Source organism: Thunnus albacares, chromosome 16 (assembly GCF_914725855.1).
Source record: "Thunnus albacares chromosome 16, fThuAlb1.1, whole genome shotgun sequence".
Taxonomy (NCBI): Eukaryota; Metazoa; Chordata; class Actinopteri; order Scombriformes; family Scombridae; genus Thunnus; species Thunnus albacares.
The window spans coordinates 24,672,439-24,685,457 of record NC_058121.1 but is presented as its reverse complement, the minus strand read 5'-3'; the positions used below and the strand labels follow the sequence as shown (position 1 = coordinate 24,685,457).

Sequence of the window (13,019 nt, the reverse complement as noted above, 5' to 3'; positions counted from 1 at the left end):
AACTCTCAGCTACATCACTGCTTTGGGCAAGTAACATTCATGTCTTAATCCACTTTAAAAAAGTGCTACTGGTTTGGGGAAAAAAAAGCTCCTATCCATAAATTCAAACCAGATATTTGAAGATGAGAGTGGTTTTCTCTTCAAGAGGAGATCAGGAATCGTTGGAGTGGAGGGGGGGAAAAAAATCAAACGTTAAACCGAAGCTGAAAAGGAAAATGATCAGTTAGATAAATCATTTCACAAACACACACATTGCTTTCTCTATGTGATTTTTTTTATTCAGACTAAATATGCAGCTACACATTGCAGACAGAGAAAAGGCAGAGGTGAGAGAAGTTGAAGTCATATGTGTTGGATCACAGTGAGAGGAGGAGGAGGAGAGGGAGGAGGAGGAGGAGGATGAGGAGGAGGAGGAGGATGAGGAGGAGGAGGAGCGGCTTTACCTTGGTCCTGGGCCTGAGCGGAGGACAGCAGCAGTGCCAGGAAGGCAGCCGCCGCCAGAGACAGACTGCTCTTCATCTTCAGCTCCTCTGGCTCAGCAGAACATGAATGAAGCTGCGAGAGGAACGAAGAAGGCGTTTAAGACCTTCAGTATCAGCTCCGGCAACCCCGCAGCATCCTCGGGGCTTTAAGACCGTTATTCTACCTGAATAAGCTCCTTCACCTGACACATGTACAACTTTTATCATTAAAATCTGCAGCTAGGATCAAATAATTGCTTAAATCGTCAGAAAACGCAGTTTTCACGGCAGGAATATAAGAAAATCCTCTTTCCACTATTCCTAAGCGCGTTTAAACTGTTCACTATGTAGGCATTAAAATATTAAACGACTTTACATATTTGTTTGAATAGATAAAGTCACATAAATTCACAACAAAACTTATTTTCTTACACTATAAAGCCGTTTTAAAATCATGGTAAACCTGTTAGAATAAAGGTGCACAAAGGCAAATCTGTCTCTTCTCTCTCATGCGTTAAATTCCGTTTTCCCTCTTCTATCAGAGCTTCAATTCTGGTGCATGCACACTGCAACGCGTCTAATCCAGTCTCTAATATCTTTGCTGATCAGATGTAACCACTTTTAACTGAAAGAAAGTCTTTCCACCGTTCAGAATAACCGAGCATCAAGTCCTGGCGCTGTGCGCAATTACGCACTGCAACGCCAAGAAATAGTCCACTCGTCTGTCGCATTATCCCGAATAAAATGTGACTGGAACCTGGGTTTTAGAGATAATAAAGTCTAATAACAGCATAGCCTTTAAAATGGCAAGAAGTTAAATTATCTTTACGTCATGATATCACCTGGAACTCAAATAATTCACCTAAAGCTGCGAAAAAAAAAATCAAAACACCATGCAGGACTGACCTAGAGGAAACTGTTGGAATTCTTTTGGTTGATTCAAAAAATTTAAAAAATAAAAAATGGTTTAAGCCTTTGTTGTAGAACCCCAGTCTGAGAAAGGGAGAGTGAGGTGGTCCGGTGTTGAAGTCAGAGAGCTCCGCGGGTTTTTGGTGTCCTGACGCGTCGGCGAGCCTCTTTCCAAGTGGGAAGAGTCTCCACACAATCTGCTACTTAACAGGGGGGCTGCTCCCAGTTCTGCCTGCCCCGCCGCGAGCTCTTACGACATCCTGCCGGGCCAAAAAGTGATGTGTAACCTCTGAAAGTGCTGGCAGACACACACACATACACGCGCGCGCACGAGCACACACACTCGGAAACTTTTACATAGTTTTCTGCATTCCTTTCCGGTGATGGAGGGCTTCTGTGCGTCTCGACCGCAAGGAGACAGCAGCGCAGATCTGCTTTTCGGGAAAAGGGGGGATCATTGGAGAGAAACTGTCAGAGGCTTTTACCCCCTTTTATCATTTCGTGAATCAATGGGAAAATATTACACAATCTAGTAAACTAATCCCCAAGTCACTATTTTCTCCTTTTAATGCATCGTTCTGGTTTCCAGGGCCGGAACAAGAGTCTCTGGGGTCCTGAGCAGGATTTGATAAGCCATGAAGTGAGAACAGGAATGTGTCAAAAAAAAAACAAAATCCTTTAAAACTTTAAGAACATTGAGGTACACTTGCTAATCTTGTCACCACATTCAAATACTAAATCTTGGCAAAGGAGCCATCCAAAAAAAATCATTTGCCATAGTCAGAAATGTGTTACAAAACCCTTTAAATCTCTAAATTTGGTATAGTACCGCAAGAATTTATCACATTCCAGTTTGTCAGAGTCACAGAATCCACTAATTTGTTGAGAAACCTCCAAACTTTTTTTTAGTTATGATACACAGACTTGTTACAGATCCCACAAATAGCAAAATATGCGTCAGAAAACCTAAAATTAGTTGGATGGTTTAATCCAGAAAAGTCCCCAATCACAAAATTTAGCACAGTGCCACAAACCTTTTTGTTGTCATAATCCAGAATTTGTTCAAATCTATCAATGTTCTGTTATAGAACCCTCAAATCCAGCACGACGCCCCATTATTCATGTGTTAGTGTCTCCGAATTTGTCAAAAGCAACCAACAAAATGTTTGAGCTGTAATCCCAAAACTTGTTTTAATTCCCCACAATCCTAAAATCTGATGTAGTGTGAAAACTGTGTAGGTTATAATAATATGAAACGTTTTCAAGTGGCATCACATAATCTCTCATTTTGTGTTTGTTCTCCACAAATCTGTCACAGCAGCCCCCAAAAATGTGATAATTTCTTTAATCCCAGAACCGGTTATAGAACCACTAAATGCTCATTTTTTCTGTTTAAATTTAGCAAAATTCAATGTAGGTCCCAAAATCTGTATTAAAAACTTGGTAAAGCACCTGTTTATACATTTTATGGTGCTCACTTGTTTGTATTGTGTGACAGTTGTCTTAGTTTGTTTGTATTTGTTGTTGTAACACTGTTTGTGTTGCCCTCTTGTTCAGGTCTTTCTTGAAAAAAAAGAGATTTTAATGTCATTGAGACTCTTTTCTTGGTTAAAGACAGGAAAAAAGAAAGAAAAAATGATTAACAGTTGTGCTAAAATTGTTTAAAAAGTGCATCATAATGTCAAATTCATGTGTAACAGCCCACAAATCTGCCACTAGTCATAATCTCCCCCTCAGAGAAATGCTAAATTGTCTTAATCTTAAAAAGTATGAAGTCACTATTTGGCTGTTTAACAGAACCAGTGAGTTTTAATAATTAAATAATAACAAAGGAAACAAACAGAACTACTCTGCAGTTTGTGGAAGCCTTTAGTTCCTTCATGTCTTTGACCGACTCTGCTGGTGATAAATCAAATTTCAATTGAAACGTTGCTGCTCCAGTTCATCACGTCCTGGTTTTTTCTGCATCGTCCTGGTTCAGGATTGAACCTTACGCAGCAGATTCCTCCGAGCTGGTGAGTGTTTGTTTATAGTCACGGGTCGATAAAGGAGCTGCAACTCATCCGGTTACTTCAAAGTGTTAAATGATCTGTGGTGGGTGTGGACTGATAGCAGAGCAGGCCCCGGGGGCTGTTTCCTTCTTCACTCTGAGTTAAATTAAAACAGACAACAGGGAAGAACCCACCCAGCACTGAACATCTATAGATGAACATGTGCCAGATAACATACATCCAGTACGTTTTATGTGATTCCTGCAGCAGATTATTAACATGTGGACAAGTTTAAGACAGAGCATGTGGTTTAAAAAGGCATGAATGCCTGAGTTCACTGAGTGTCAGCTGATTTCTTTGGAAACGTCGCCCTCTAGTGACTAAAAGGTCAACATGCACGCTGGGAGAGATGAAGATTGTAACTTTAATGTTAAACATTTGGCACCTTGAGGTACATTTTGTTTTTAATGTGTGGTTGTTGTAATTATTTATGATACGTTTAATATTTATATTTTGTGTGGTCTGTCTTATTTTAGCCGTCTTGGTTTTGTTTTTAATGTATTTTTTTCGTCTTAGATGATTATTTTACCTTTCTTTTCTTTAGTATTATTTTATTTGTGTGTCAGGAGATGATCACAGTTTAACCCAATTTTAAACACTTTACAGACTAATTACATCTTTCTGGAAGTAGATTTCCCCAAGTTCATCCAGAATTTGATCCAACTTCCCCCAGCAACCCTTGTTCATTCAGTTTTTTTGGAAAAAAAAGACCCAGAACAGAGTTTTTCAGTTTTTGGTTTGGCTCGTAGTGATTTGAATCTCTCTTGAGCGTCTCCCTCTATAAATTGGGAATCCAGTTTTCTTCCTCCTGCTCGTCGCTGCCGGATGGAGGTGATGGTTCGTTTGAAGTTGGAAAAGCTCAGATACACCACCGAGGGTTCGGATAGCAGGGTAGTAGAAGGGACTGACTGTAAGTCATGTTGTCTGATGTTCTCTGGACAGTAAAACGGATATGACTCCTCCATCAGTGCTGCTCACTCGTTAACATGCAAGAGCAATCAACATCCAACGGAGACTTTTCTCTCTAAATGCAGTGTTTGTTTTGTTTTTTTCTGTTGGGATTTATATGTTTTTATCATTTTTTAAAGGGAATTTTTAGATAGTTTATCTGTTGTTGCAGTGCTGTGGACTGGGAGGAACAGCATTTTGCTTTTTTGTGTATGAAAATGCAAAAGAAAATGACAATAAACTAAATCTTGAAACCTTGTAGAACCATTGATTATTATGTTTTGGGGTTTTTTTTGCATGTTTGCTTCTGTCTTGTACAAAACACTGTTACAAGAACCTGAACCAGGACAGACCACATCACTTTAAATCCTTGCACCAGCTCTTGATTTTAAGTGTCTCCATGGTGCCCGTTTACCTCGATTTGATCAGAAGATCTGAACCATCAGACCACTTCAGTCATTGCATGGTAACGTACTGCTCATCCTTATAATTCAGTCTCAGCTTTCAGTTACTGTGACCCTCTCTCACAGTCCCAAGACGGCAGATACACTTCTAAGAATCTTAAAACATATTTGTTCAATTAGTCTTTTAACTAAGTCTTTTAATGTATTCTATTGTTTTATTATCCTCTCTTCCTTCCCTTTGCTATTTTAAGTATATTTTATCTCTGCACTGATGCAATGTACCAATTTTATTGCTTTAGTTTATGTTTTCTTATTTTTTTGATCCTGTCAAGTTCTTACAAATAAAGCTATTATTGTGTTTTAAAAGCTTGTGAGTGTGTGTTGTTGTGTGTTGGCCAGCCCCTCCAGTGGTTGGGATGTGGGCACTGGAATAATATGCAAATGTTTGAAAAACCCCAGTAAATAACTGGTAACTCTGGGTTTTCCAGCTCTGAGCGCGTTCATGTGAAAGAAGCAGGACTTTTAATTATGAGTGACATCATCAGAACCATGAATGAAGTACAATACTTTTTCTAAACTTTATTTAAAACACAGCTCAGAAGAAAACAACAACAGCAGGTTTTGGTCATGAGAGGTTTATTTTATTGATCCTCAGGTCGTCGGAGAGACAGAGAGTACAAGAAATAAATATTGATCCCATGAACACGAAACTATATCCCACTATGACAGGAGTATTTATCATTTATTTTACAATAAAGAGCACCTGGCCGGTTTTTTTTAAACATGGAAGTAAACAGCTGGATTTCAATCTTTCTTCTGAGGGAAAGCTGCCTTCACCAGTTCGTACACAACGTATCCAGCTCCTGCAAGAAAAAACATACAAAGTTAGGAGAACATGATTGAAACAGCTGTCGTTTCATCAAAAAATAACAAACACGATATGAATCAAAAGTGTTTTATTAGACGTTTATGGGAGTGTTTCCAGCATTTGTTTCATATCACACACACGTCTGGAGCTCCAGAAGCCCTGAAAGATATTTTATTCATCTAAAAAGATAAAGAAATATCATCTTTGTTGAGTTCTTTGACTCCGTATTAAGCGAATACCTCCAGGTGACAAAATAAATCTGTGAAGATCTCTAATGAAAATAATCAATAAAACAATAATCTTCCCAAAACCTTCAAAAATTACTTTCCATACTTTTCCAGACCTCCACAAAGAAGGATATTTGGAGCAGATTTAAGAAGAAAATGAGAAATGTTTTGTCCAGTTGAGTTTCGTTCTGAGGTTCACAAGTGATCGCCAAAGGAAATAAATACTAGAGATGAGATCAGGATCTCGTAATTGTGAAAAATACATTTCCAGTTTTTTTTTTTCTTTTGGTGAACTCAATATCCTCTGTAGTTTAGTATGTTTGGGAGGAAAAAAAATGCTGGAAATGAATTTGAACAACACAAATTTGCACAAATTCGAGTTTTATGTGCTTATTATTTTATACTGTCAGCAGCCGTTCACGTTTATTTATTACGATAGTTATCGGATCTGCGGATTGGCTGCCAGTCGATGTGCAACACATTCAGGGTGTTTTCAAAACCTGTAGCTGGTTTGCTGCACGGCTGCAACAATTCGCTGATTAATTGATCGATTTTAATCATTTTAGTCATCTTTTTTTAAAGCAAAAATGCCGAAAAATTGCTGGTTTCAGCTTCTAAAATGTATGAAAAGAAAACATTAAAATCACAACAAACTGAATATCTTCAAGTTTTGGACTGTTTGTCAGACAAGACGTCATCTTTGACTTTGGTCAATTTTCACTAATTTCTGACATATTATAGATAAAATGATCAATCAATTAAATCAAGAATATAACTGGCAAAATAATCATTAGTTGCAGCCTCAGTTTGCTCTGATCTGAGTCAAGATGAGCCGTTAAACTTGTGTTTTCTTTTCACATTAAAAAAAAATTCAAGTGAACCAAAAAAAGCATCTGTGGTGAAAAAATTAATGATCTAACGAATGTGCCAGTGAGAGTGCAAACATAGCATTATGCCAATAAGAGACACTTCCCATGGGAGTTAGCAAGAAAGCTAATATGTGATATAGCAATTTGGTTTTCTGTGTGAAATGATTGTCGTCCATTTTTAGCGTGAGAAAAAGGTGGAAGATGATGAGACAGTAATTTCTAAGATAAGTCACACTTGTATTATCACCAAAGCGTCAAGGTCACTTATGAATCTCAGAAATAATAACCAGATGGTTGAATTTAATTAAAAATGAGGTGGAGACTAGAAACTAAGCCCCACAATAGGAGGAGTTATGAAAAGTATATAATGAGGTTTAATGATTTTGCTTTTTTCTTTTGTCCCGGGACAAACAGGCCTCGGTTTGCTCTGCATCTTTTTATACGCACAGTAAACCTGTTCACATTGAACTGAGTTTTGTGTTGAGTAGTGAGTAATCTGAAGAGCTATCGGCCCATCTGAGTATTCTCCGCAACACGTCGCTAACAGCCAGGTGAGCACGTTCTCTCCTCTCATTGGTCAGATGTGTTTGGTGGAAACGAGAACGTAAAACACAGGAAGAAGTTCCTGAAGAAGCTCAACGAGGCGACAAAGTTCCTTGCTGGTCCAGCCAACTGCTAACAACTGTTGATTTCTCTCAACCTTTTAGTCAAACTCGCACCCTTGTAGTCGGTCAGATGGAGGTCGGATCACGTTCCCGCCACTAACGAACCGCTCCAGAATTCATAAAAGAATCTCTGCGTGGTTGAGTCCCATTCAAATCGTACTAAACTACACAGATTTGCACTAAAAATCACTGTGAACACAATCTACAGTTAATACATGAAAGTGCAGGATGAGGCAGAAAAACACGTGTTGGATATTCTGCATCTCCTGTACAGTAGAAACACGTTTCCAGACAGGAGAGAGGAAGGTTTTCTCACCCAGGACGGTGAGGGCCATCGTTGTTCTGTACAGCAGAGCGTCCGCGGTGCCTCCTTTTAAATGAACGGGGATGCCGTTGTCCTCCTGCAAAACAGCACAGCAGATGTTTTTTACGTCACATCCCGCATGTCAAACATCCCTCAACATCAAATTTCAAGGATTTTTTTTTCCTAGACGTTCAATATCCGGTTTGACATTGTTACAGGATGAAACTTGACCGTAACTGATTTAAACTCTGGAACATCGGTGAGGAAATCCTGGTGAATCATTTTAAACATCTGTTCGATGCAGCACAGAAAGAAAAGAATGATTGAGCTCTTTATGTGCTGTCTCTGCTTTGTCGTCAGGATTTTTATACTTTTAGATTTTAGATTCAGATGAAGCTACTTTGGAGGGTCTATTAAACTTGTCAACTGTAGACTTTCTGCTATTTGTTGAAGCCTTTGTCTGCAGGAAAACAAATATTTAAAGTCACAACATCTGTAAACATTGCTGTAAAGCTGCAACAGTGCAGTTAGGTCAGAAATGCAGCATTCAAATCATTCCAAAAAAAAACATTTGCATCTATTGGCGATACTACTTTGCTTTAAAAGACAAGTCTGGTGATATTCAATATTTTTCTTATTGTCAGTAAATCTCATAAAAAGACCAAAACCAACAATGAATTGATCTACTAACAAGTGCTGTGTGATATATCTTACTCCTCTGTCCTGCAGAGCTCCACTGTTGTCCAAAAACTGTTACAAACACACACACACACACACACACACAGTCCTGCTGCCAGAATACTCTCTAGAGCACCAAATTCATCCGCTGCTGGAAATAGTCCCTAACAAATTTCCTCCTGTTTGAGTGACATCTGCCAGCAACAGCTGTTTTAGGAAACTGACTTTTCTTAAAATGAATTTACATACTTGTGAGCTGTTTTTAAACAGATTTACATCTTCAGGAGGAAGCAATGGGCTCGGAGCTCAGAGACACACACACATGTTGGTCTTTCATGAGATTTGTTGACATAAAGAAAAACACAGATCAGACTTCTCTTTTAACTTTGCATCGACAGAGCAGAGCTTTATGGAGAAGAGAACTGCATGAAAGTAACCAAAGCAACAAATAGCAACACTGTTCAACCTGAGATTATTGGAAAAAACATCTGGTTTCTGAGGCTCATTTTATGTACGAATTGATATGTTGCCTTTATCTTGATCAGCAGTCAGAGCTGCCAGAAAAAAATATGCAACTATTTTAATAATCAAATCATCATTTTAGTCATTTTTTAAAGCCAAAATCAAAACATTTGCTGGTTGCAGCTTCTAAAAATGTGAAGATCTGATGTCAAACACATGATGACAATAAACTGAACATCTTTAGACTTTGGGTGTGTTGATTGTTGTATTTTCATTATTTTCTGACATTTTATAAACAAAACATTTGATGACCTGAAATCTTGTGGCGTGCAAGTCTGAGATTTATTTACATCAGTATATTGAAGCCAACAATCCGCCATCATGACACTGAAATAACACTCAGTATTCTCTTAAAAAAGGACGACACTGACTTTTTGTAAACTTTTTTTTTTTTTAAACTTTTGACAGTAGAAATATCATCGTTTAAGATTTTTAGGGTGATTCAGAGCTCGTCCGGGTTTTCCTGCCTGTTCTTTCGCCACCCTCAGGCGAAGCTGAACAACATGCAAATCCTCCCAGAAGTCTGTGCTGGATTCACTCGCTGCTGTTGACATTATTAAAAGCATATTTCAGCGGTCACTAACAGCGCAGGAGAACAAACCAGCCATAAATACTAGTTTGTTTAGTCTAAAAAAAAAAAAAAAAAAAAAAAAAAAAATACACTTTGGCAGTTAAAACATCCACAAGTTTATCATTGAGACACCGGCGGTGACGTTCGGCTGATGAAAACTGTGAAAGCGGTAAATTTTTTTTTTTTTAGAGAAGCATTAAAACTGAATTGCTCACAAATTTCCAAACAAATGAAATATGTTTAATGAAGCTAAATGAGCATTTAAGGCACTAAGTCACTCCAGGTCAAAACACACAGTATAACATGCAGTACCTGTTAGTACTTCACTTGTTTTTTGGCTACTTATCTTTGGAGCTAAAATGAGGTTTCATGTCTTCATGTGAAGAAGCACTGCTAAAGAGATGAAAACATGCACCGTTCAGCATGAGAGATATGTCATATGAGAAATAAAAAGGAGGACACAGCAGCTTGTGGAGACACAGCTGCTGCTGGTTTTATTGTATGAAGTCTGGAAAAAAAAAAAAAAAAACTGGAAAACTGCTGCATGAACAAGCAAAAACACTCCAACAGTCAAACATATGAAACTTTTCTAGGGTGGGTTTTTATTTTACAGGCAGTGTGATGTTTTCTGACTCACATTTTTTGGAGGGTTTTGATCTTTTTAAATTGGTCTCAGCGAAAGGAAAAGTCGTGAAACGTCACTGCTTTTAGCCTGTCAAAATGTGTTGTTTTTTGGATTTTCAGGATCTATAAAGCAGCAACATTTCTCATCACTCCTCCTTTCATGAGATTAAGTCCATTTCTGAAGTTCGATCCTCCAAAAAAATGTGGCCTTAAAAAAAAATGATTTGCTGAATCGATGGCTGCGTGGAGAAGTACAGTTTCATTAAACGTTAACAAGTGAGTCATCTGCTTTTACTGTTTGGTCATAATCCCTTGTGTTCACATGTGTTTGAGTTAACGGCACTCTGAAAGCCTTATTTGTGACTTCAGCACTTTGTGACTCATAGTGTTCTCTATGCAAACCTTAAGGGTCATAAAAACCTAAATATTTATCCAGCAGCAGGTTGCATTGTTTAAAAAGATATATGAGATCTCACAGATGTCTGTCTTTAAAAAAGGGATTTAATGGAGAACTAGAAGAGTGCAGATCTCTGCCAGGTGTATCTGGGGGGGGGGGGTGTATAGTCTGAGTTTTCTTTGAGATGCATAGAACAGCGTCCAGCGTCCTGCTGGGTTCGACTAACTGTATAAACTTAATAGGTAACAATAAACAGGACGATAGATCCAAACTTAAGATATAGGACGGATCCAGGAGATGAAATCTGAAGCCTAAATGTTCCTCAGACTGTGCTGCTGACCTCTACGCCTGTTCTTTGGTGGACGTACTTTAAGTTTGTTGCAGAAACTGAATAAATAATGTTGAGATTGTTCCTCCATGTTTACACAGCAAACACTGTGTGGTTGAAATGAACTGCAACTAACCATTATTTTCATTATTGATTCATCTGCCGTTAATTTCTCATTCATTGTTTTGTCTATAAAATATCAGAAAATAATGAAAAATGTTGAAAAACTGGTATAATTTCTTAGAGATCATGGTGTCGTCTTCAGAAGTTCAAAGACATTCAGTTTACTGTCATATAGGACTCAGAAAAGCCTCAAATCATCACATTTGAGAAGCTGCAACCAACAAATTTTTGGTATTTTTGCTTAAAAATAAAACGACTAAAATGATTGATCGATTATCAAAATATTTGTTGATAAATTGTCTGACGATTTACTAATCATATCGTTGCAGCTCTAGCAGTCATTATGAAGAATATTTTCTGATTTTGATATATAAACACATTTAGAGAAACACATATGAGACTAAACCCCTCATGTGTTAAAAAAAAACACCACAATAACTAATTCTGTCTATTCATTTGGACAGCAGAAATTAAAAAGGATGAATGAATGAATGATGACAGAATAAGTTCCTATCATGATGGTATGATTGTGCTGTAAGTTAATAAATGATAATATTGTATTATCACCGAGCTCCAGACTAATGTAAAGAAATGCTGAGGTCACAAATGAGGCCAAGTGCTCTACTGAATGCAAACAGTCCCAGTAGACTTTGGTCACATACGGGAAGAGTTTTGCTATTCTTAACTCAATACTGAACCACTGACACACTCTTATGATAATGAAACTGTCATTCATTATTATTCTCTTAAACTGAGTGTAATATTCACAACATTTTACAGGTTTTGAATCACATGCTTACAATTCAACAACAACTCTGCAGGTCGTAATCAGCAGTGGAAGAATTATTCAGATCCTTTACTGAAGTAAAAGTACCAATAAAGCAATGTTAAATACTCTATTACAAGTGAAAGTTGTGCATGAAAAAATCCTACTACAGTAAAAGAACATAAGTATTATGAGCTTGATGTAGTTAAACCAAGGGGTCGGGCCCCTCCAAAGGGTCAGCAGATAAATCTACGGGGTCGTGAGATGATTAATGGGAGAGGAAAGAAGAAAAAACAAAGTTCTGATACATAAATCTGTTTTCAGTTTTCGGACTTTTTCTCTAATCTTTTTGCTGAAATATTGGATCATTTGAACATTTATTAAAATGAAAGCATGTGAGAAGTTTAGAGGGAAAAAACAATATTTGGTGGAGCTCATAGACATCTGAAAAGTGACCCCGACTACACACTGGTTTTTGTAAGACGACAAAAGCCAAAAAGGCTGGAAACCACTGGTTTCATTTTTAATACTGTGTCGTATTTTGATGACGTGGAGTGGCAGCATAAAGTAGCATCAAATGGAAATATTTAAGTAAAGGACAGTACTTGAGTACATGTACTTAGTTACTTTCCACCACTGATTAATGTGCACTGGAGCAGTTTTTCGTGTGTTTTTACCTGAAACAGCTTCTGCTTCTGGGGGACGTTGTTTTCCACCGGGCGGCGGGCAGAGCTGGAGATGCACCGCCGCGCCACCTGCTGCAACGCCTGCGAAGAGCAAGGACACGGAGAGCATGGTGAACACATTTTACCAGTCGTATTTAAAAAAGATTTAAAAGATAAACCGAATGGAAGCGAGAAAATGCTTAATAAGCTAGCGAGGAAGCTAAAGTCAGTTCTTCCGGCGACGTGCGAACGTTACCTGACTTTGACCCCGAGCTAAGTGGCTAAATGTAGCCTGAATTACGTTTCCATCGCTGATTTACAAAACAGAATCTGATACATAAGTTAAGTTACGATCCCACAGGGCAGAATCTAACGTAATAAAGTTGAAAAAAGCACGTTTACTTACAAATATGTGTCTGTTCATCTTCACTGTTGGTCTGCCTCTGTCACACAAGGACACCGGAAAACTGCACTTCCGTTTTTGACGTATTCTTCTTCGTGACGGGGATTAACTGCAGATTCATCCTGCGCTCTGCTGCCCCCTGCAGATTTTACAGAGACACAACTCTGACTCAGGGCTTTTTACAGAAGGCATTTCAGCCAAAAATACAGTAATAAGTCTCCTGTATCCATCCTATA

The 13,019-nt window shown here is 38.2% G+C and overlaps 2 protein-coding genes across 5 annotated transcripts in view; both read right to left on the bottom strand.

Moving 5' to 3' along the window:
* col12a1b (collagen, type XII, alpha 1b) overlaps positions 1 to 1,581 on the bottom strand; it is a 152,528-nt gene extending 150,947 nt beyond the window's left edge. For all 4 annotated transcript variants that reach the window (XM_044376184.1, XM_044376185.1, XM_044376187.1 and 1 more), the window contains exons 1-2: positions 1,368 to 1,581; positions 444 to 555 (exon numbers count right to left, since the gene is read on the bottom strand). In XM_044376184.1, coding sequence (XP_044232119.1) covers positions 444 to 519 — 76 coding nt within the window. In that variant the 5' untranslated portion in view covers positions 520 to 555; positions 1,368 to 1,581. The remainder of the gene's footprint in view (positions 1 to 443; positions 556 to 1,367) is intronic.
* A 3,972-nt stretch (positions 1,582 to 5,553) lies between these two features.
* Positions 5,554 to 12,902, bottom strand: LOC122999346 (cytochrome c oxidase subunit 7A2, mitochondrial). The gene is made up of 4 exons (XM_044376195.1): positions 12,787 to 12,902; positions 12,393 to 12,482; positions 7,719 to 7,803; positions 5,554 to 5,636 (listed from the first exon to the last, which is right to left on the bottom strand). Exons 1-4 carry the CDS (start codon positions 12,802 to 12,804, stop codon positions 5,578 to 5,580), a joined length of 252 nt encoding a protein of 83 aa, XP_044232130.1. The 5' UTR covers positions 12,805 to 12,902; the 3' UTR covers positions 5,554 to 5,577.
* Between the last annotated feature and the right edge of the window lie 117 nt (positions 12,903 to 13,019).